Source organism: Tubulanus polymorphus, chromosome 1, assembly GCF_964204645.1.
Source record: "Tubulanus polymorphus chromosome 1, tnTubPoly1.2, whole genome shotgun sequence".
Lineage (NCBI taxonomy): Eukaryota > Metazoa > Nemertea > Palaeonemertea > Tubulaniformes > Tubulanidae > Tubulanus > Tubulanus polymorphus.
In genome coordinates this window covers 14,988,135-15,014,356 of record NC_134025.1, presented here as the reverse complement: position 1 = coordinate 15,014,356, position 26,222 = coordinate 14,988,135, and the positions used below count along the sequence as shown (strand labels likewise).

The following is a 26,222-nucleotide window of genomic DNA, read 5'->3' as shown; positions in this document are numbered from 1 at the left end:
CATTTTCAATAGCATGGTGCGTCTGCATCAGCATACATGCAATCGTGGTCGACAGTATCCAGACAAAAACAAGAATACGAACAAGGTTGTGCAGAAAACCCGTTTTCGCTGCTTTGCAACTATATTCTATGTCAAAATTTTGATATTTAGGGCCCTAAATCGCATGTAAATTCGCTGATTCGCTACGACGAATGACGCCATATTGGATGTCAATCAAAGTTTCCGTCACTGAAATGTCATGACATTTAAAGTTTGGCGAAAACCTAATTTTTAAACAAAACCATCTCTTTAAATGTTTATTGATTTAAAGATAGATGTTCTGATGAAGGAAAGTTATATGCCCAGAAACAGAATTTAAATCAATTAAATCAAATTTATTGCGAATTAACAGTTCAGACGTTTTCAGTTTGTAATTAGTGGAGGAATTTAATCAATGCAATCGGCCCTGAATTATCAGAATTTTATCAATTTATTTTTATTCTCCAGAACTTCCTGATTAATAATATTATGCAGAAATAGAAATTTTGGGAGGGGTACGAAAGTGTTATAGAGCCAATTAAGTATACTCTTGTAACCCTAGACAGTTTGTAATTTGTTTACCCCCCTCTTCCCCCCCGAAAAACCACTGTACGTATTATTTGAATGCTCCCTTTTGGCCAGATGTCGACACTGGCTCGAAATGACCAGTTAACCTTAATTTCAGAGGGATCTCAACAGTAGTTGCCAAAGCAATCAAAAATGAATTCGATCTCATTCGATTCCTCGCGAGCGCTGTGGGCACGAAGCCATCACAGGAGTTTGTGGGTCCTCCGCCAAGATAATTTTGGAATTGTGGGCAGTTGCAACTGAACAATAGAAAGCGGGTTCGAATCGTTGAAGCAGCAGCTATTTTCTCGGCAGAAATATTTTTCTATAGTAATCATTAATTCTATTCGAATATTTAAAAAAATACATTCATGGGCAGTTGACACTTTGGATCCGTCCGTATTGATTTATTGAATAGTTTGTTTTGATTGAGGATACGTATACAACACGCGGGCACAGTCTGAGCATTGCTGCTGTGCGCTAGTCTGCTGTGCGCTAATCAATAGACTATGTGCACGCAGCTATATACACTAATGATCAACAAGAGCCCCAAGGGGCACAATGGCCAGCCTGTCAGATTTGCTTTTTATAAATGATGTAATCTGTGGGTTATATTTATCAATATACACTCCCTGCTCAATGTCATTTACATAGTACCATCGTGTGTTAACACAGACTGCAGGAGCGAATGTAATATAGAAATACTAAGTTATTGTATTGTTCAACGCCCCTGGTGGCCATATACAAAAACCAATGAGCTTGAAACTCACCAAGATAATAGACCATGTCATGAGCTACAACTTTCCAATTGATTGTGGTAGCAAAATATGCATAGGTACGAATGTAATATAGAAATACTAAGTTATTGTATTGTTCAACACCCCCTGGTGGCCATAAACAAAAACCAATGAGCTTGAAACTCACCTCAATCATAGAACATGTCATGAGCTACAACTTTCCAATTAATTATGGTAGCAAAATATGCTTAAGTATCAAAATGATGTGGCTAAACTTTTTTTCCACCTACGAATGAGTACTGATGACCCCAAGATGGCCGCCAATTGCGTCATAATTGCCCGGTCAAAAATACCCTCTCGGATATAAAAGATCCTTTTCCAAAGAATACCCATTACAAATTGCAATGAAAAATGGCACACCATTAGAAAGCTAAAGGACTCAGAATTCAGGCCAAAATTAACATTTTTGGGAACAAAAAAGGTCACAGGACGGCCATCTTGAGTCCGATCGACCCAATTTTTCTCATGCCGATGGGCCCTTGGGGGATACAAATATATACGAATGATCAAGGTTATTGATAAAAGTGTCTTCAAAATTTCCCTCGAAAACTTCTAAAATGTGTAAAAAGTGCTGATTTTGGCGAACAACAATGGCTGCCAGTCGGCCATCTTGAATCTGACAGGGCCAGTTTTTGGCCTGAAGATGTGTCTAGGGTAGATACACGTATAAACCAAATATCAAGACATTACCTTGAAGCGTCTTCAAAACTTTGGAACTCTCACGAACTATCTAGATGGTTATCTCTCGACCTCAATAGCTTCAAGACCCATCTCAAAACAACTTTGTTCCATGCAGCATAACATTAACTCTCGGAAAGCGAATTGTATTTAACATTTTTTTGGCAGAATAAAATTTGATTGAATTTGCAATTCGAGCACATGGCTAATTAGCATATCAAGGTCATACACCCGATTTGGTAAAACCTTTTTTTTCGCGAACCTTGCGCAATTGTCAAGGATGAATTTTCTGTAGAGCAAATAAAAATTCCTCCCAAACACCTAATCAACTAAAGATTTCATAGAAATCGATCTTGAAATACGATTTCAAATCTTAAAATAAAACTCGGAAGTAAAACAGTAGACGATACCGCGGGTTCAAGTGAACACCTGATTTCTGTAAACGAAATGTTGGTTGTGACGAAATTGTTCAGACCGTTTTAGGTGGTAGTTAGTACGGAAACGTAACGACCATGGTCGACTTATTCGATGAAATCAGGCCTATGCGATATCCAAATTTTGACTTTTTTATTCTCCAGACCTCCCTGATATAGAAATAAAAAATTTTGGTGGTACGAATAGTGCAATCACAGCGCCGACGGCGACAGAGCCGTGTCAGAGATCGGTGGAGTGAAAATTGAGGTGGACGAACTCGAAGAAGTAGGCTATTGCTTGTTATTATTGATTACTTAAATCGCGAAAACTCCTGGCGCGGCCCCGACGCTTTTCGTTGATTAAGTAATACAAATATCATGCAATGGGTTTTCACAATCTACCGCCAGTATTTACCGGATTTCAATATCACTCCAAAATTCAAAGAAACCTCGAAATATCGAACCGGAACACTTCCGGTAGATATCCGTGGCTGCCCAACCAGGATACTTATTTGTTTCAATAGTTATTGATAGGATCCATCATCTTCACCCGTCAAGGGATTCGAACCCACTAAGCTAAAGCCGTGCCGGAATCGGGTCGGGCCAATCACAGCGCTTGTAACAAACCACATTAGGCTTCTGTGGAATTTCCCAGTAAATGGGCCAATCACCGAACACGTAGCGAACGCGGAAGTATTGTCGCGTGTTGATACATGACGTCTTGCGCAGAAGCGCCAGTAATGAAATCACGATAATTCACGTGAACAGCTGCTGATATTTTCAGATAAACCAATCACAGGGAAGACACAACTTCCTGATTGGCTGATAAAAATTGAAATTTTCCCGATTTAATTTTCGTGAAAAATGCAGAAAACATTTTTATGAAACCCTATTTCAAAATTCTGCTCGCTACGATTCCGAGAATGGATTACGCTTAAATACGTGATATGTTCGAATATGCCCTCACTTGGCAAGCAAAAGAGCCTTTTGTGTGGAAACCATATCATTTAAATTCGCTCCATTTGTATAGTAATAGGCTCAGCCTACGGCTGGCCTAAAAACTAAGTTATTCTACTTTTCAATGCCCCCTGGTGACCATATAGAATAACTAATGGCCTTAAAACTTGCCACAATCATAGATGATGTCATGAGCTACAACTTTGCAATTGATTGTGGTTACAAAATATGCATTGATACGAATATAATATAGAAATACTAAGATATTGCATTATTCAACGCCCCCTGGTGGCCATATACGAAATCCAATTACCTTGAAACTCACCACAATCATAGAAGACGTTATGAGCTACAACTTTCTAATTGATTGTGGTAGCAAAATACGCTTAGGTATCAATATAATGTGGAAAAACTTTTTCCCACTTACGAATGAGTACTGGTGACACCAAGATGGCCGCCAATTGCGTCATAATTGGCTGATGAAAAATACCTGTCTCAGGTATAAAACATCCCTTTCCAAAGAATACCCATCACAAATTGTAATGAGAAATGGCAAACTAGTAGGAAGCTACAGGACTCAGAATTCGGGCCAAAATTAACATTTTTGGGCACAAAAAGGTCATAGGACGGCCATCTTGAGTCCGACCGACCCAATTTTTGTTATGTTGATGGGCCCTGGGGGGATTCACATATATCCGAAAGATCAAGGTAATTGATCAAAGCGTCTTCAAAATTTCCCTCAAAAAGTTCAAAAATGTGTAAAAAGTGCTGATTTTGACGAACAACAATGGCTGCCAGTCGGCCATCTTGATTCTGACAGGGCCAGTTTTTGGGCTGAAGATGTGTCTAGGGTAGATACATGTGTAACCCAAATATCAAGACATTACCTTGAAGCGTCTTCAAAACTTCCCAAAATAACTGGATTCCGTCTACGGACGGACGGACGGACGGACGACGGACGAAAAGTGAACGCAATAGCCCGCTGGGACTAAAGTCCCAAGTGGGCTAAAAAACCGTAGTTTTTATGGAGCATCCGTACTTCCGTATTTAGCTATTAGAATCAGTAGCAAATACGGAATTCTCGTAGGGGTAAGCAGGTCTGGATCGGGCCAGTTTTTGGACAGAAGGTGTATCTGGGGTAGATACAAGTATACACCAAAGATCAAGACAATCCTTTGAAGCATCTTCAAAACTTAAACAACTGGATTCCGTTAGCGGACGGACGGACAGACGGACGTATGGACGGATGGACAGCCAGCCAGCCAGCCACAAATTAAACGCAATAGCCTGCTGGGCTGAGACTTAAGTCCGAAGTGGGCTAAATAAACCAGACAGCCATCTTGGTTCCAAATGATTAGTTTTTGGCCTGCAGATGTCTCCATGGAAGATACATGGATGGCCCAAATATCATCCCAACAGGTGTTTATAAAACATCCCTAAATAATGGGATTAGATCTACTTAGGATAAATAAAGGAATGGACAAGTGAACGAGTGGACAAGTCAACACGATCTTTGTTTCCCTTTCTAAATGTAGGGCCTATATCTTTTACAAATGCGTTTGCGTAATTACAACACTTACGTGTCTCTCTCTGGACTGTGATACAGTCGAACATCATCACATTCATCAAGCGGATTCTGCTTGGTCAATATCTTGGTTGCTTCACTTGTCATATCCAAAGGACTTGTTGGATTCACCTCATACGCTGATGGCTGAACCAATAATGTTAATGGTTTTGGTTGGTTTAATAACCGTGTCAAAATATTTGGATGTGTCTTACTGATACCACATCGGAAAGGCTTATTATGTATATCATCAATAGCATTTTTGACACCATCCGAATATTCACAAGAAATGTTTTCCGAATCACTTTTGCCCAAAACCTTAGGAAGACACTCTTCCTCAGAAATCTCAGCAGTTGTCGACGGATTCACAACTTCATCATCTTCGGGAATCGTTGAAATTGGTTTGTGGATACAGCCATTGAGACCTTCTTTCAGTGGCATCAAATCATCATTATCAGCATGTGAATCAGAATCATCAAAAAATAGGGACTCCTGCTGTGAGGGGTCTAACACAATTGATGACTGAAAGGATGAAGACGACGTGGTTCTTGAAGAATAATTGCTATCCTGTGTACTTGTAGGTTTATCACGTTGAAAACATTTCTGCGATACATGCCTCTGTATATGATTGATGAATAAGGATTTGAGTGGGGATGCAAACTGACAGTAGATACAGCTCCAACGTTGAATATCCCATGACAAAACATTAAATGTTACCATACCTTGTACTGGTATTTCGGAATATGTAGCCATCTTACCTAAAAAACAAAGTTTCAACATATTCAAAGGAATTTTCAGAGATAGTTTCAGGCAAGAATATACTAGGTGAGGGAGTTCATTTCAAGAACTGTGCAATTGTAACATTGGCTCAAAGCTGTCCATCTATAAATCTATCCATTGATTATGTACACCGTATATATCATCGCGTAATAGCCGAATTTCTCACTATGGGTTTAGGGACACCATACCCACTTGGGATGTGGTTTCAAATGCTTAACGATCTTACTCAATCTAGTTCAATATTCAACACCCCTGGTGACCATATACTGAAATTAATTACCTTGAAACAAAAAATAACAAGAAAGAAATTCTCAAATGGGCTTGCCGACGTGGTTGTACTGAAAGCTTGCTTGGTGGTTATTTCTGTAGTAGAATTAATCGAACTTTGAACTGATTACCTGTTAAAGAGCTAAGAGATCGGTGTTGTCTTAAATCGTTACATGAAATGTTAAACACGGGGACTGGGAATCGGAATGGTTTTATTGTAGACGCGGACCAAGTTAGTGCAAGCTTTTGGATAGTTGTTATTTGAATATTGCAGTGTATTTTTACGGAATCTATCATCATGTTGATAATTGCTAGATTACTTATCGGGTTGTGTGGAAATGATTTTGCATAGACAAATTAACAGCTGAAAGGAAAAACGTGACTAACTCGAGTGACTTCAGGTGAAGAGAAGTAGTGAACACGGAAATAGATTTTTCTTTTTAAAATAATAAAGAAATTAAGCAAGATTAAGTTACATTTCCTTCAAATGACAATCCACTACGATCATCCGATAAAGTTTATTGCCACCATAGACTACCGCCCCCCTGGCTCTTTGAAGAGACAACCAGTCTTCAATTCAATTCAGAATTTATTTTACAGAAAAGCGGTTTTTAAGTTTTAGATATTTAAACTGAAAAATATAAATGTTCATACATTTTATAATGTTCATAGATTTTACTAACGGCTGCTAACACAAGCACCCAATGAAAGTAAAAGAAAATTAAAAGGGTTTTTTAAAAACATAAAAGAAAATTTTTTATGGTGAAATTTTGTGTCAATAAAGAATGAATTAATTTCCGGCAACACTATGCCGCGCATGAATACCAATTTCAAGCCTGATCCCGCACGCTCAACCAAGGTTGGTATGCGCTGCTGAAAAAAACAAAAACGATTAAACAAAATCATAAAACAATGAAATGACAACCGTTATAGCTAATATACGAAAGGAACCTAGATTTTGTTACTGCATTAAATGTGTGAAAATATCAGAGCCCAAGAAAGGTTCTAACGAAAGTAATCCACTCCCCAAGCAAGTTATCAATCCGTGTGATAGCAATATGCAAACCCATTAAAATAGAACTAGGGGTCCAGGAACACCATGCCCACTTGGGAAGTGGTTTCAAATGCACAACAATCTAACAATTTTTCAATATTTAACGCCCCCTGGTGACCATATACAAAAACGGATCTAGGAATGGTGGGACCCGAGGGACCAGGGCCCCTTTGCCTCGAAGTTCCGAGTGTCTATTTCTTATTTTCCAGAATACTGTCGAGCCCCGGCTTGAGAATTGTGTTGCAATTATCTACTCATTTCTATCTACACTTAAATTAGTTCAAAAATGCAGGAAATTGCACAATTGTGCACATCGAATTTGAAATAGCCTATTCTGGCAGATGACCCCCAGATCCCCCACCCTCTGTTCACCCCTAATACAAGACAACCCTAGATCCACCCATGCGAATGACAGTCAGAGCAACCAGAAGGGCAAACTAGGGTCCAGGAACACCATGCCCACTTGGGAAATGGTTTCAAATGCTCAACAATCTAACAATTTCCATATTCAACACCCCTGGTGACCATATGCAAAAACCAATGACCTCGAAACCCACCACAATCATAGAACATGTCAGCAGCTACGATTTTTCAATTGATTGTGATAACAAAATATGCCTCGTTGCCAATTGAATATGGAAATACTAAGTTACTTTACTATTCAATGCCCCCTGGTGACATATGCAAAACCCAATGACCTTGAAACTCACCACAATCATAGAACATGTCATGAACTACAACTTTGCAACCGATCATTCAAGTTATTGTATTATTCAACGCCCCCTGGTGGCCATATAGAAAAACCAATGACCTTGAAACTCACCTATATCATAACACATTATGGGCTACAACTTTCCAACTGATTGTAATAACACAATATGCTTAGGTATCAATATAATGTGGAAAAACTTTTTCCCACCTACGAATGAGTACTGATGACACCAAGATGGCCGCTAATTCAAATATAATCGAAGATCAAGGTAACTGATCAAAGCGTCTTCGAAACTTCAACAAGAGGACCATAACGTCCATATGGTTGAAGAGAGTGCATGAGGAGATATCAGTTTTATTAGTCAAAACAAATTCACGCATTTCCAGGGTTTCTTATAACCATTATGGACAATTTCCCCCAGACAAAAATGTTCCTGTTTTCCCCAAATCCGGAAAAATTCTAACAAGAGATCCACGGATCTTAATATCTCGGGCGCAGAATGTTATCTTTGTAATGTATAGGCGCCATCTGATTGATGCATCTTTAAGGTTTTCCTTCAACACTTCATGGATGTGTAAAATCTGCTGATTTCGGTCAACAACATCATTGAAATCTAATCAGCAATCATCGCGGCAATACGGCAAGTTCTTGAATCATTTGATGGCGCTAGTCAGAACCGGAAGTTGGAACCTAAATCCGCCATGCTCCAGTTCATTTGCAATGAAAATCTCTCGCTTCAAGTTTTCAATCAGCGATATTCTACTTACTATATATATCGTCACGCGTAATCCTTTAAATATGATAACCTACCGTTATGTTGGATATGATAAAACCTCACTGCAAAGGCTAGAAATCACTATAAGTGTCCTAAAATTATCAAAAAACATTTTGCAACGGCTGAAGATGTAAAGACTGGTTGCCAGGTATCACATGGTGGCAGCACTTGACGGTCCAATTTCGATTGCTGGTTCGAGTCCTGGTATTTTTCATATTTTTATTATGAATCTACAAGTGTAGTCCTTCAAAAATCAATTCTATTTCATAATATTATTTCATATTTATCAGTGTAGCCTGCAATAAATTCACCTTAAGAGTCTTGAACTCAACAACAAAGTGATGACACCCGGCACCAGTCATTACATCCGTTAGCTGCTTCGAGCGTCATCGCTAAATTTGTGATTTTTGGTAGTTTTTTTTACATTTATAGTGATCTTTAGCGTTCAAAGTGAGGTTTTATCAAGTTCAACACATTGTCAGGATATCATACTGAAAGGATTATGCGTGCCGTTGTATAGTAAGTAAAATATCGCTAACTAAAAACTTGAAGCGAGACGAGGTTTGGGCTTATTCGATTGTGCGCGCATAATCTTCCGTGAAGTAGCGTATCGATTGAATCTTCGGTTATTTGCATAATGAAATAGATATGGAGAGACGGAATCGATACTACGGCTATCAAATTAAAAATAAACATATAAGACTCTCCCATGACTGGGAAATGAGAAACTAGAACCGAGCAGATTAATAGATGAGAAGATTAAAAGACCGGTTTGTCTGCGTCAATCGAATATGCCCTTACATTGATTGACAGCGGGAGCTCAGCCAAACGCAGGGAGCAGTTATTTTACTTCAATGTAACGTTGTACGTTTTATGAAACAAAATGCTCCTTGAAATTTCTTGAAAAATCGCCACAAATTCGTCGATTTCTCTTAAACGTACGCGATATTCAAAATTCCATTTCCAACAGATTTTAGCCGCATGATCAAGCTACATTTTGCACATGAACATAGTAGATTGTATGACTTTGTGTAAAAGATATAACCTCATTTGTCAGCAAAAATTCGATTTTTGGACCCATTACAACATCTCGGGCTTCGCCCGAGATAAAAATGAATTGTGAAAATAAACTGATTATTTGTTCTCCAAAGACATTGTAGTGTTCTTGTCTTAGTTTATTTCAATAAAACGATCTTTATCAATAATAAAATGCGTGGGTCTACCTTCCCTAAAAAGCATAGTGTTATCGTCCATGTAATTTTCCATAATGGTATAGCCCACACATTAACCAATGAAACTTTGTTCTATATGTATGTGATGCTTCAATGAATGAAGTGCTCATGTGACAGGCACTACTACTAGTGGTAGTGGTAGTAATCCTTCACTCGCAGTGCTTTCAAGAAATAAAATACGGGCTAGCGACTGACAAACACAGCAGAGACCACGCTACTGATACTCTCCCTGTCAGTGTAAACTGCGCATCATCTATGAACTACTTACGAATGTATTAGTAGACAAGCGCACCTGTGAGGATAGTGATGGGTATAACACTTCATTGCCGAGTAAAACCGATATAGTCAATTCACTGATATGGTGAGCCCTTCGTGCGCCTCAAAACTTTCCATAATTCATCACGATTTTGGGACCTTAGGTACAACAGGCTATGATATTCATAGCTAGAATCATGGATATAGGCAAATGCATGTTACAGACAACTTGTTATCGGATTATCAGTTCTATATCGATACAGCATTATGGGACTATATCCATGGGAGTAGAGCATTATGGGACTATATCCGGTGTTGTTCGGTGAACGGCAGAATTTTTACCAGTGACGATCCCTGTGGTCTTCGACCATAAAAATGTGTGAAAAGTGCTGATTTTGGCGAACAACAATGGCTGTTAGTCAGCCATCTTGACAGGCACGGATCCAGGGCCATTCGGTGACTACAGCACAGTGAAAAAGGGCACCAACTTTGAAAAGGGCCAGTATTAATGCCCAGCGAGCGAGTTTGAGTGCAATTTATTGGTATCATGCCACTTAATTTGCCTTCAAATTCAATTTGCTTGTGCCTTTTTAGATTTTTGGTGAAATTTACCCTTTTTCGATTAGATTTATAGAGCAACAATAATGTCTCTTTTAGAATAGTGCCTATTTGAATAAAGGAAAATGCCTTAGATTGCCTTTTTTGATTTTGGGCAATTTATTTTCATTCACATTTTGCTTTAGTCCTAATACTGATGGCAAATAATTTTTTATGGCCCAAAAATTGTGTGCCCTTTTATTTACTTTTTTCCCGTAACAACAATTTTTCAAGGGCATTCGAAAACTGCGACTACCGCACGTGCTGCATGTGCGATAGTCTGGATTCGCGCCAGCTTGATTCAGACAGGGCCAGTTTTTGGGCTTAAGATGTGTCAAGGGTAGAAACATGTGTAACCCAAATATCAAGACACTACATTGAAGCGTCTTCAAAACTTCAAAAAATAGCTGGATTCCGTCTACGGACAGACGACGGATGAAAAGTGAACACAATAGCCCGCTTGTAATAGTCCCAAGTGAGCTAAAAACGATGATTTATCTGGACTGCACAACTCTGCTGATTCGATTAAGACCTATTTGAGGTATGCACACCCAAAATTAAGCAAAATATACAAAAAATATCGTGGACAATAGAAAATAAAGACTTTACCTTGGGCCTCCATGGGAGAAGAAACTTTCAGTAAGTGATAAAGGGCCCCAGTATCCTTGAGCAGAGGTCAAGTCGGTCCTGAGATCCCTTATGGTCTCTATGAGCACAAGTGATCACATCACATTAAAATGCTACTTTAATTTAATAAAATGCTCCCACTCAATTCACGTGCAACAACGCCATGTGAAACCTCTGTAAGTCAAAGCGAAATATGTGTAACGTTATGTTACACCCTGTAACAAGCGTGTAACTGGCTGTAACGCCCTGTAACATCATGTGAAATCCCTAGTAACTAAGAATGATATATGTGTAACACTATGTAACACCCTGCAACAAGGGTGTAACAGGCTGTAACACTATGTGAAACCCTTGTAACTCAAAGTGAAATATGTGTAACGCTATTGTTACGAATTAGCTATTTTGGCTAAATAGTAATGCTGTTTGTAAAATATTTTTCATATAACTTTAGGGCAGAACATCTGCTGTGTTTATAACATTTAGTGTAGATCGACATTCAAGACCCTTCAAACTGGCATCTTTAGGCTTCATTGTTCCAATTCATAGTATCCATTAGGCTTATTATTATACAAGAGCCCCAAGGGGCACAATGGCCAGCCTGTCAGATTTGCTTTTTATAAATGATGTAATCTGTGGGTTATATTTATCAATATACACTCCCTGCTCAATATCATTTATATAGTAAAATCGTGTGTTAACACAGACAGCAGGAACGAATGTAATATAGAAATACTAAGTTATTGTATTGTTCAACGCCCCTGGTGGCCATAAAAAAAACCAATGAGCTTGAAACTCACCTCGATCATAGAACATGTCATGAGCTACAACTTTCCAATTGATTATAGTAGCAAAATATGCTAAAGTATCAATTATGATGTGGAAAGACTTTTTTTTGAGTACTGATGACCCCAAGATGGCTGCCAAGTGCGTCATAATTGCCTGGTCAAAAATACCCTCTCGGATATAAAAGATCCCTTTCCAAAGAATACCCATTACAAATTGCAATGAAACATGGCGCACCATTAGAAAGCTACAGTACTCAGAATTCAGGCCAAAATTGACATTTTTGGGAACAAAAAAGGTCACAGTACGGCTATCTTGAGTCCGATCGACTCAATTTTTCTCATGCCGATGGGCCCTCGGGGGATACAAATATATACGAATGATCAAGGTTATTGATAAAAGTGTCTTCAAAATTTCCCTCGAAAACTTCAAAAATGTGTAAAAAGTGCTGATTTTGGCGAACAACAATGGCTGCCAGTCGGCCATCTTGAATCTGACAGGGCCAGTTTTTGGCCTGAAGATGTGTCTAGGGTAGATACACGTATAAAACAAATATCAAGACATTACCTTGAAGCGTCTTCAAAACTTTGGAACTCTCACGAACTATCTAGATGGTTATCTCTCGACCTCAATAGCTTCAAGACCCATCTCAAAACAACTTTGTTCCATGCAGCATACCATTAACTCTCGGAAAGCGAATTGTATTTAACATTTTTTGGCAGAATAAAATTTGATAGAATTTGCAATTCGGGCACATGGCTAATTAGCATATCAAGGTCATACACCCGATTTGGTAAAACCTTTTTTTCGCGAACCTTGCGCAATTGTCAAGGATGAATTTTCTGTAGAGCAAATAAAAATTCCTCCAAAACACCAAATCAACTAAAGATTTCATAGAAATCGATCTTGAAATACGATTTTAAATCTTAAAATAAAACCCGGAAGTAAAACAGTAGCCGATACCGCGGATTCACGTGAACACCTGATTTCTGTAAACGAAATGTTGGTTGTGACAAAATTGTTCAGACGGTTTTAGGTGGTAATAAGTACGGAAACGTTATGACCATGGTCGACTTATTCGATGAAATCAGGCCTATGTGATATCCAAATTTTGAATCGTTCTCCAGACCTCCCTGATAGAAATAAAAAATTTTGGTGGTACGAAAGTGCAATCACAGCGCCGACGGCGACAGAGCCGTGTCAGAGATCGGCGGAGTGAAAATTGAGGTGGACGAACACGAAGAAGTAGGCTATTGCGCTACTTGAATCGCGAAAACTCCTGGCGCGGCCCCGACGCTTTTCGTTGATTAAGTAATACAAATATCATGCAATGCGTTCTCACAATCTACCGCCGGTATTTACCGGATTTCAATATCACTCCAAAATTCAAAGAAACCTCGATATATCGAACCGGAGCACTTCCGGTAGGTATCCGCGCCTGCCTAACCGGGAAACTTATTTGTTTCAATAGATATTGATAGGTTCCATCATCTTCACCCGTCAAGGGATTCGAACCCACTAAGCTAAAGCCGTGCCAGAATCGGGTCGGGCCAATCACAGCGCTTGTAACAAACCACATTAGGCTTCTGTGGAATTTCCCAGTAAATGGGCCAATCAGCGAACACGTAGCGAACGCGGAAGTATTGTCGCGTGTTGATACATGACGTCATGCGCAAAAGCGCCAGTAATGAAATCGCGATAATTCACGTGAACAGCTGCTGATATTTTCAGATAAACCAATCACAGGGAAGACACAACTTCCTGATTGGCTGATAAAAATTGAAATTTTCCCGATTTAACTTTCGTGAAAAATGCAGAAAACATTGTTATGAGACCCTATTTCAAAATTCTGCTCGCTACGATTCAGAGAATGGATTACGCTTAAATACGTGATTTGTTCGAATATGCCTTCACTTGGCAAGCAAAAGAGCCTTTTGTGTGGAAACCATGTCATTTAAATTCGCTCCATTTGTATAGTAATAGGCTCAGCCTACGGCTGGCCTAATAACCATTGGTTGAAACCATGGTCTTGAGTGGCGATCTCTCTACTTGTAGAGATTTATAGAGTATTTTAGTTATATTATTGTATATAGAATGTTTGGGAGTTTATTTAGTAATTAACTAATGGAAAGGGATTGAGACTTGGGGTGATATTCTGGGGATAAAAAGGTTAGTTCAGTAGATTCGGGGAGAACGGGACCAAGTAAGAGAGGAGAACGGGAACTAGTAGAGTAGTAGAGAGAGAAGAACCGAGAGATCAGATCAGGATCGTACGGGATATTAGCCGAGGGATTGGATCTGGATCAGACGGGTCGACTATAGGATTGTAGCCACACCATAGAAGAAATTATATATCGGGTAATGGAATAAACATATATCATATTATACCAGATAAAGGCAAACTACTGAGTTAAGTTAAGTATACTTTTTATATCCCGGATTCTAGGAGCTAGGCAAATCGTTTATAAATAGGTTATCGGTAGCAAGAGATACCGATAGGTAAGATATATAACATAAGTCGTTCACTTAAGAGATATCGTAGCGAAAGCGACGTAGCAAAAAGAAAACAACGGCCACTAAGATCGAAGACATTAAAATTGTTTCACTATGTAACACCCTGCAACAAGGGTGTAACAGGCTGTAACGCCCTGAAACGCTATGTGAAACCCCTGTAACGTTGCAGGGCGTTACAGCCTGTTTCACTTACAGGGATTTTACATGGTGTTACAGCCTGTTACACCCGTGTTACAGGGTGTTACATAGCGTTACAGATATTTCACTTTTAGTTACACACAATCATATTTCACTTTTAGTAACAGGGGTTTTACATAGTGTTACAGGTGTTACAGCCTGTTACACTCAACCTTTGCAGATCAGCAGGCGTTTCGCACACTGACTGGCATTCCTCTCCCACACAGACTAGACGTATCGGCCCCACTCCGCTAAGTGGCGCCACCGCGCGGGATTTACGCGAAGCAGCAGAACACAAACACGGCCACTCTCTCAATTTTCAATGATAGAAATCGTGTGTGCATTTCAATTATTTCGGCTGTTAGGGTTTTAAGGCACAATATAAGTTGATGTTGTGATATGGCGATGTTAATTAATGATAATTCCGCAGTGAAGCTAGTCACGAACGGTGCCGATTGAGTGTACAGCTGCCAAAAACACTGAAATGTGCATAGTTGCGTAACTATTTGCAGTGAATTGCAGACGAAACATGAAGCCTTATCGGCCATTTAAAAAAAATTTATACCAATCGCAATTGTAAAAAAAAAAATGAGATAGAACCTAAGTTAAAATTCTGGCCATTTCTAAAATGTTATTAATTATTATTACTAATTTTTAGTCAGTGCGGAACGTTTACTTTTCCAACAATAATGAGGGGTGGTAGGTAGTCATGCAATTCAAATCATCATTTATTACACGTTACTTCCGTGTTGATGAAAATCTCGCGAGTCCAGGACTAAACCCAAATGAACAATGTGATCTGTGTGCTGGCCACAAATGCACACAGATCACACTACACTACCCATTACACACTCCAGTACCCACAGCTTTCATATATCCATCCAAATATTTAGTGGCTTTCTTCCTGGGTTATCTTCTATTACAGGAGCTACACTGGCGGTTAGCCCATCTTATATCATGTTACAAGTTACATGTAACGCAACAAAAAGCTAAGCATTTTGTGGTCCCATTATAAGCCACTCATGCAATTGTACTCTATTATTGGTCTTGTGACTTTTTGGAGTCTCCGAAACCTCCTTTCTGTCGAGGTGGTGTGATTCAGATTTTTTTCGGAGCTTTAAATTGGCAAGAAAGACTGCCATTTTGTTCCAGTTTGTTTACTTCTTTTGTTAATGAGCAGTGTGTACCATGTGATCAGGGTAAGTTTATTTTTTATGGGGAGAGTACATTGCTCGCACGTGTTTCACTACGCGGGCACGGCCGCAATGGTTGCGCAATCATAGGCCTAAATCATTTCCAAACCGCATTGTTTTGATATCTTTGACAAAGCCCTGTTTATTTACTAAACAGCTTTCTAGGGTAATATTGTGAGTCGTTGATTGATTCTTGGCGACAAGAAGCTGCTTCATCCATGATATAATTGACACATCTTCGCCTCATTGCGCATGTGTGCAATGGCTCATTTGCATAAAGAAAAAATACAAATACAAACAAAATGGCGGTCCTTCTCGCCGATTTAAAGCTCAATTTTCGAGAATATTCATCAATCCTTCAAAACAATGTAAAATGCAGGGGCGCAGCCACCTAAATTTCAATGGTGCAACAGTCCGGAGCGCACATCCAAACTAGCGCCGAAGGCGCAATGTCTAGAGGGGGGTTTGGGGGCCCTCCCCGAAGAAAATTTTGAACATTAAAACATCTGAGATGCGTTCTGATGGCTATGAGAGCTCATATTTAAATAATTTTTCTGTAGGCCTAGATAATATAATGCCTCTAAGGTTATCTTTGGTCTAGGGACGGATCCAGATGTTTCACCATCCCAGAGCGGTTTCTGAGTACTGCTGAACTGGAAGGGCAACTATATCATAGCACAAAACGGGGGACCTGGGGGCACTCCCCCAGAAAATATTGATTTTTCAAGGTTCTGAGGTGCAATATTTAAGCATATTTGGGGCATAAAATCTATCCCATTTGAAGTTAATTATTTTCGTTTAGATTCATTTCGACCATTTTCTATACTACTTCCAGAATACTTGCCCAGAATAGAACATTCATGTTAGTACAAGAGCCTGTCAAAATCACGAACTAGAAAAATAGAAGGGCAAACCTGAGAAGCCACTCGATACAAGTGGTAGGCTGGATCTGCCTTTGACCATTTATTGATGAATACGTAATAAACTAATGTAAGCTTATCGTACATCAATACCGGTACTCTCTCGATTTTCTGTTTCCATGTCTTGGCACTTGAGCAGAATTTTTTTGGTCAAATCCCTTATTATGGTCCATTTTTCATGAACAAAAAAAACCTACAGAATCAGTGAAATATAACCAGAAGAATACCGGTTTGAGTCGCTCTAGAGTACTATGAAACAAGAGCCCCAAGGGGCACAATGGCCAGCCTGTCAGATTTGCTTTTTATAAATGATGTAATCTGTGGGTTATATTTATCAATATACACTCCCTGCTCAATATCATTTACATAGTAAAATCGTGTGTTAACACAGACAGCAGGAACGAATGTAATATAGAAATACTAAGTTATTGTATTGTTCAACGCCCCCTGGTGGCCATAAAAAAAACCAATGAGCTTGAAACTCACCTCGATCATAGAACATGTCATGAGCTACAACTTTCCAATTGATTATAGTAGCAAAATATGCTTAAGTATCAATTATGATGTGGAAAAACTTTTTTTCCACCTACGAATGAGTACTGATGACCCCAAGATGGCTGCCAAGTGCGTCATAATTGCCTGGTCAAAAATACCCTCTCGGATATAAAAGATCCCTTTCCAAAGAATACCCATTACAAATTGCAATGAAACATGGCGCACCATTAGAAAGCTACAGTACTCAGAATTCAGGCCAAAATTGACATTTTTGGGAACAAAAAAGGTCACAGTACGGCTATCTTGAGTCCGATCGACTCAATTTTTCTCATGCCGATGGGCCCTCGGGGGATACAAATATATACGAATGATCAAGGTTATTGATAAAAGTGTCTTCAAAATTTCCCTCGAAAACTTCAAAAATGTGTAAAAAGTGCTGATTTTGGCGAACAACAATGGCTGCCAGTCGGCCATCTTGAATCTGACAGGGCCAGTTTTTGGCCTGAAGATGTGTCTAGGGTAGATACACGTATAAAACAAATATCAAGACATTACCTTGAAGCGTCTTCAAAACTTTGGAACTCTCACGAACTATCTAGATGGTTATCTCTCGACCTCAATAGCTTCAAGACCCATCTCAAAACAACTTTGTTCCATGCAGCATACCATTAACTCTCGGAAAGCGAATTGTATTTAACATTTTTTGGCAGAATAAAATTTGATTGAATTTGCAATTCAGGCACATGGCTAATTAGCATATCAAGGTCATACACCCGATTTGGTAAAGCCTTTTTTTCGCGAACCTTGCGCAATTGTCAAGGATGAATTTTCTGTAGAGCAAATAAAAATTCCTCCCAAACACCAAATCAACTAAAGATTTCATAGAAATCGATCTTGAAATACAATTTTAAATCTTAAAAACCCGGAAGTAAAACAGTAGACGATACCGCGGATTCACGTGAACACCTGATTTCTGTAAACGAAATGTTGGTTGTGACGAAATTGTTCAGACGATTTTAGGTGGTAATAAGTACGGAAACGTAACGACCATGGTCGACTTATTCGATGAAATCAGGCCTATGTGATATCCAAATTTTGACTTTTTTATTCTCCAGACCTCCCTGATATAGAAATAAAAAATGTTGGTGGTACGAAAGTGCAATCACAGCGCCGACGGGGACAGAGCCGTGTCAGAGATCGGCGGAGTGAAAATTGAGGTGGACGAACACGAAGAAGTAGGCTATTGCGCTACTTGAATCACGAAAACTCCTGGCGCGGCCCCGACGCTTTTCGTTGATTAAGTAATACAAATATCATGCAATGGGTTTTCACAATCTACCGCTGGTATTTAACGGATTTCAATATCACTCCAAAATTCAAAGAAACCTCGAAATATCGAACCGGAACACTTCCGGTATATATCCGCGGCTGCCCAACCGGGAAACTTATTTGTTTCAATAGATATTGATAGGATCCATCATCTTCACCCGTCAAGGGATTCGAACCCACTAAGCTAAAGCCATGCCAGAATCGGGTCGGGCAAATCACAGCGCTTGTAACAAACCACATTAGGCTTCTGTGGAATTTCCCAGTAAATGGGCCAATCAGCGAACACGTAGCGAACGCGGAAGTATTGTCGCGTGTTGATACATGACGTCATGCGCAAAAGCGCCAGTAATGAAATCGCGATAATTCACGTGAACAGCTGCTGATATTTTCAGATAAACCAATCACAGGGAAGACACAACTTCCTGATTGGCTGATAAAAATTGAAATTTTCCCGATTTAACTTTCGTGAAAAATGCAGAAAACATTTTTAGGAGACCCTATTTCAAAATTCTGCTCGCTACGATTCCGAGAATGGATTACGCTTAAATACGTGATTTGTTCGAATATGCCCTCACTTGGCAAGCAAAAGAGCCTTTTGTGTGGAAACCATGTCATTTAAATTCGCTCCATTTGTATAGTAATAGGCTCAGCCTACGGCTGGCCTAAAAAGTATTCTGAATTTGGCAACTTTGATACTGTGAGATCGGGTGCATGGTCCATATGTGATACAATAAACACTATAAACAAAACTCGCTGGAGTCACTGGGTTGGATGTGGCCTACACCGAAAATCTCAAGTGCATTACCAACGCCTCCATATTAGCACCACTGACATCTTCAAAAGAACTTGATACCCCCCTCCATTTAAATATACAGAATAACGTTCATTATAACGTTTTAGCATAATGGGTTTTTCAATTATTGACATGAGTGGCTTAGAGTGGGACCACAAAATGCTTAGCTTTTAATTGCGTTACATGTAACTTGTAACATGATATAAGACCCTTGTTACTAAAAGTGAAATATGTGTGTAATGTAACTCATAGTGAAATATATGAAACCCTTGAGTAACTAAAAGTGAAATATCTAACACCCTGTAACAAGGGAGTAACAGGCTGTAACACTCTTGTTACACCATGTGAAATCCGTGTTTAAGTGAAATATGTGTAACGCTATGTAACACCCTTGTTACAGGGTGTTACATAGCGTTACACATATTTTACTTTGAATTACAGGGGTTTAACATAGCGTTACAGGGCGTCACAGCCTGTTACACCCTTGTTACAGGGTGTTACATAGCGTTACACATATTTCACTTTGAGTTACAGGGGTTTCACATAGCGTTACAGGGCATTACAGCCTGTTACACCCTTGTTACAGGGTGTTACACATTTTTCACTTTGAGTAACAGGGGTTTCACATAGCGTTACAGCCCGTTACACCCATGTTACAGGGTGTTACATAGCGTTACACATATTTCACTTTGACTTACAATGGTTTCAGACTGTTACTGCATTAGGATATTTGCATTCTTTGAGAGTTTCGCAAAGTAGATTACATGAAATTACAACGTGGAAATATCCTTATGGCTTTCCAAAAATGAAGTACAACCTAATGTTACATGTTACTTGTAACTTGATGAGAAGTTAAGCATTTCTCTGTCCCATTTTAAGCCTTATATAGGCCTAATTATTGGTGCGACAAATGTCGCAGTTGTCGCACCGGTGGCTACGCCCGATCAATTTGAAGTTCGCACACCCAAAACTAAGCGAAATATCCCAAAAAGATCGTGGGCAATCAAAAATAAATAGACATTAGTAATTATGTTCAGCATTTCATTTTCAGCAATTCAGCGAACTTCGAACACCCATCGGTCATACGTATCAAGACCAAATGGAGGTACATAGGCGGTAAAAGTGCACATCCGCACCTCTCGTGAGTGGCGCAATCTACTGAATTACAGAATCCAAGCTAAAATCTTTCTATTGAAGATATCTTAAAATTAACCAATGACAATGTATGAATTACTGATGACATTGAATCTGAAAAAAATGCTATTCAATGTAATTGATTGAACCATTTACGCGGAGAGGTGCAGGGCATTCCTTTACTTTCGCACCGCACTATGTTCCACTCTGTCTACGTCCTTCAAACTTATGTCACTGGTGTATTTTTGTATGAGGAATCTTATGGTGAAGTCCGTTTTTTAATATCTCCAACAGAAAATAAAATTCGCTTTTTTTTCACAGGTGATGGTCATCTCGTCAGCAATTATTTTTTGGTTGTGTTAAAAAGTCGTAATAGGATCAATTCATTTCAATTGATTTTATTGATACAGAAAAGTATGAAAAATATTTCAAGTATTCAACATCTAACAAATAATGTTTGTAAATGTGTAACGTTGTTCATAAAATCCTAAAAATAAATTTACAATTTTCCTTAAATAGGTTGTTTTTCTTTTTGATATGGGAAAGTCACACGGGCGGCTACTGGGATCCTGGGCATCTCTTCTGTTTTTATACAATGTAACAAATGACTGAGTGACAGATCATGATCAAAGGACTTTTAGTATATATATATAACGATGTATAAACCCACGGCAGTTCACTGCTGTGGGAATGAGATGAATGAGACAAACCCACAGCAATAGTTTAACAACCTGTGGAAAATGCCGCCGATGCCATCAATTTCCAAAATGAATAAATACTGAAAGTAAAAATGCCCTCGCATCATACGTCTCAAGATGGCTCGAGCCGGAGGACAGTGGCCAACACACGAAAATATCACTATCATTGATTTAATTCAACAACTCAACGACAACGAAGCGATCATTCAGTGGTGCCAAGATCGCGGACTTTTGAAAGCTAGGGTTAATTGCAGACAATGCAATGAACCGATGGTTTTAGGCCAACAACAGCGTGATTCAATCGGATATGTGTGGAGATGCGCAAATCGGGCTCATTCAACAATTAGTGTCAAAGTAAGAGACATTCCAGCAATTTTATTGATATCAAATCACAGCAGCATTCGATCCATTATTGTTAACTGTTTCCAATTTATGTTTACAGGATGGTAGCTGGTTCAGGAATTCGCGGGTAACAGTACAGAAATTGGTACTTCTTACGTATCTTTGGTCGCTTTCAGATATAAGCCAAGCATCGATGGGACAGATGTTGCAGCTCTCGGAAAAAACGCTGGTTGATTGGAACAATTTTCATCGGGATCTTTGCGAAAACGCTTGTTTATCAACCCGCCGGTGATAGGTGGTCCTGGCCTCACGGTCCAAATAGACGAAACACTCGTTTCTAGAGCCCGTAGAGCGGCAAACCACCACGCGCGCCCCTTCGCACAGCGGTGGGTTTTCGGAGGAATTTGCGTGGAAACGAAGGAGGCTTTTCTTGTCGAGTGCCCACATGGACGTAGGGATGCGGCAACCCTACTGCCACTAATCCAGCAGCACATTGCTCCGGGCAGTACGATTCTAAGCGATATGTGGGCGGCTTACAATCAAATTGGAAATATTCCCGGCGCTGGATATCAGCACGCAACTGTTAATCACAATTTGCACTTCGTGGATCCGAACACGGGAGTGCATACAAACAACGTCGAAAATCTGTGGAGCTGTGCGAAAGCGAAGCAAAAGAGGATGCACGGGACTACAGAGGGTCTGCTGACGACGTACTTCGCGGAATTTGCATGGCGTCGAACCCGCACGCGTAACAATTCTTTCGACGGCGCGCTCGATTTGATCCGACAATTTTATCCGCTGTGACTCGACGAGAGGCACGTATATATTGTATATTTGTATATTTTTATTTTCTGTATCATGTATGTTTCTTAGGCATCATTGACCGTTTTATTAATCCAATAATAATAATCATTTTTTCTATTCTATTCCAAAAATGTGTCTTTTTAACTGTTTCTGTCGGTAGTTAGTAAGACCGGAGGCCATAGTCCGACTTTTACTGATTCCCAACATGGCGACCATTTGCAGCACGTAAAAACTGGAGGAAGAAAATTTTATAAAAAAGCGAATTTTATTTTCTGTTGAGAGATATTAAAAAACGGACTTCACCATAAGATTCCCCATACAAAAATACACCAGTGACATAAGTTTGAAGGACGTAGACAGAGTGGAACATAGTGCGGTGCGAAAGTAAAGGAATGCCCAGGTGCAGATCGGTTAAAGTGCAGATCCGCACCTCCTCGCATAAACGGTTCAATCAATAACATGAAATATCATTGTTTCAGATACAAAATGTCATCAGCAATTCAACAGTACATTGCCATTGGCTAATTCTAAGATATCTTCACTAGAGAGAGTAGAAAGATTTTAGCCTGGATTCTGTCATTCAGCAGATTGCGTCAATCATGAGAGGTGCGGATCTGCACTTTACCGTGCAGATCTGCACTTTTACCCATAGGCCTATGTGTTCAAACGATCAAGTGAATTATCCCAAAAACTCGATCCCAGACGGAAGTAAAAGGACTTCCTATAGTATAGTTTGTTTATAGTAAGGTAGGCTTCTGCGTTTATTCTCATCTTATTACAACATGTCTGTCCTTCCCTGTCGCGCTAGCCTAAGCAGGATTTCTATGGGGAGTGCGGTATCCCTCCCCAGAAGCGTTTTTCGTTTCAGCCGTAAGTGACCATATTTTCTATTGATTTATTTCTTACGGTATTATCGATGCAATCTTCCGAGGGCAAGCTACCCTCTCCGCGTAGTTTCATATCGGCCTCGGGAATTGATAAGGCTAGGCGCCGTCGGCGTTGATTGGCCGAGGTCTAGCTCAAAAGCGTCATCTGGACGTGATAATAAAGTTATCAAAGACAAATTAACTTTATTCAACAATCAGGAGTCAGTTCCACAGTTGTTGTGAATTAATAAGATTTAACTCATTGAGAATAAACTGATTTTAACTCGGAGTTAACTCTAATTCATCACATGACTGTGGAACTGGATCCTGAACTCTAAACTTAGGCCAAATGCTAGGGTGGATCTATTCTAGGATTTTTCAACAGGGGGCCGCCCTAGCCATATCTATTTAACACCCGTATTGCTACAGTACAAAGATACAGTACAAAGATACAGTTCGGCGTACAGTTAAGGACATGATTCCAAGCACCCATACCAGAGACATTTTATTTCAGACTATATACTTAATGCTTACCGGAATCTGCGGGAAAATCGCTGAGTGAATTAAATCGTTTTTAAGTAATCGGAAACAGTTCTCGTGTCGACGATAGCTTTTTCAAATTGGAGACCTGTGATAAGCGGAGTTCCTCAAGGAAGCGTGCTCGGTCCGATGCTTTTCGTGATTTACATAGATGACTTACCTACAAAAATCACCACTCCAGTGCAGCTTTTTTGCGGATGATACGAAATTATACAAAGTTATCAAGTCTTTAGGACGACTAATGATCTGATCAGCATAGTCAAATAGCGCAATGAGTTGGTCGGATGAGTGAAAATTAAAATTCCACCCTGATAAGGCAAATAGGTTACGAATTGGATGCGTTAAACCGACTTTCAACTATGAACTTCAGGGTAATGTCATCAAAACATTGGAATACAAACGCGATTTAGGAATATTTGATGATAAATTGAATTTCAAACGTCATGTGAACCACGTCGTTCTGAAAGCTAGGGTGCTATATACACCATAAAAAGAACCATCAATGTTCGTGATAGCAAAGCGTTTGTGTTGCTGTACAAATCACTGGTTCGACCAATTCTGGATCCAGTTCCAGAGTTAGAGTTAACTCTGAGTTAAAGTCAGTTCATTTTCAATGTTTTAACCTAGGGTCAAATCTTAACTCAGAACTGTGGAACTGGACCCTGGAACAACAATCCAGTGTGGTCTCATATTTCTCTGTCGGAAACAGATAAATTAGAGAGTATTCAAAGAAGAGCGACGAGAATGATTGTGAATGTAAAAAACTTGCCGTATGAAGAAAGATTAAAATATCTTAAAATTCCTAGTCTCACTTATAGACTATTACGCTATGACATGATCGAGACATTCAAACTAGTATAACTAACGTATATTCCACCGATAATGATATTATCATGTTAGATGCTAGACGCCGTTTCACCAGAGGTCGTCCTTCAAGTTGGAAAAAAAGACGATGCCGCAAGAACATTAGACTGAAATATTTTACAAATAGAATTATCAATTACTGGAACAGTCTGCCGACAGAAGTTGTGGAAGCACCATCTGTGAATTCGTTCAAGGCTCGGCTGGACGATTATTGGAAAGACTATGAACAAAAAACTAACTACAAACTATACACGCTAATGATATCTCGGCAAATGTGCATTAACTTAAAAATCTAACAACTGTGTATGTTAAACCAACAGTGTTAAGATCGCAAAAGCGGTCCATCACTTAATGTTACTGTTACTGTTACTGTTACTGTTATAAGGACTATTAGTTAAACCAGGGAAGTGTGATTAGAAAAAAATTGTTTAACTGACCAATGCCGGAGCAGCACTGACCAGTTTCCTGACATCCTTTTTGCTCTGGCAAGTATTAACCTGGACCCACTTTCCACAAGTTAACTCTGAGTTAAAATTAGTTCATTTTCAATGAGTTAACTCAAATCTTAACTCAACTGTGGAACTGGGTCCTGTGGAGTAGTAAACTCTGCAAGTCTGGTGATAGAATTCGTTTCCAATGCCGGATCATTCTACGGTAAAACACTACCGTCGGTCGGTTCGGAGTAAAAAATAAACGAAAATGAAATGAAAACTTCTGAATATGTTTATGTTTTGCTATAAGAATAGAACAAATTACTCATTTAAAAGGATAGTCGACTCTTACTAAATGAAAAAATGATAGGCCTGGTGTTATATAACACAGGTAGGCTAAACAAAAGTTATATAACTTTTGTTTAGCCTACTTAGCATTTCCCTTTATAGTGTCCCAGACTGGTGTTGAAAACTTCAAATAATTCATTTAAAAAACAGGTCACGTGATCCCTGTTATAAATTCTCCAAATGTTTGTTTTAAGTTATTTTGTGGTAGATCGGTACACAGAAAAGATGAAGTATAGATTTAAGAAAAATCATGGAATAAATCGTGATGGAAATTTTCGATCTTATAATTGGGTTTTTAATAATTGCCCCGTGCGGACATGTCGTAAATTTGTCGCACCGTGGCTAGACTGACAAATACAAGACGACTGCCAAACTAACACCTGGTATGTTTGGGTGGCACAAATTAAGTATTATTGATGAGCACGAACTATAGAGCTGTATATACTTAAATTACAATACACCGTTCCTTGACATAAGCACGTATGTAAGTAATTATCACCATTTTCATTCTCAAGGCTCAAAAGTTAAGCTGATGATCGTTGCCAAGGTAGAATCTCTGCCGGTTCATACGCGTATTCAACCAACAATAGAACTCGGACTGTCTATCCAACCAATCACAACGCAGAAGAATGCGCCGCGCGCTTTAGCACTGGCACGCTGCGTGTCTGGGCCTACTCACAGTGTGAGTGTATGTAGTG

At 39.3% G+C, this 26,222-nt stretch overlaps 1 protein-coding gene across 6 annotated transcripts in view; it reads right to left on the bottom strand.

Moving 5' to 3' along the window:
- Window positions 1-23,481, bottom strand: part of LOC141898313 (uncharacterized) — a 57,012-nt gene extending 33,531 nt beyond the window's left edge. For 2 of the 6 annotated variants that reach the window (XR_012618546.1, XM_074784173.1), the window contains exons 1-2: window positions 11,276-11,405; window positions 5,011-5,752 (exon numbers count right to left, since the gene is read on the bottom strand). Coding sequence is in view for 5 of the 6 variants with exons in the window: in XM_074784173.1 (XP_074640274.1) it covers window positions 5,011-5,752; window positions 11,276-11,288 (755 nt within the window). In the remaining variant the exon portion in view is untranslated. Of the gene's footprint in view, window positions 1-5,010; window positions 5,753-11,275; window positions 11,406-23,381 lie in introns of those variants that run through there. The other 4 variants (XM_074784185.1, XM_074784193.1, XM_074784168.1 and 1 more) reach the window with 4 other exon arrangements.
- Between the last annotated feature and the right edge of the window lie 2,741 nt (window positions 23,482-26,222).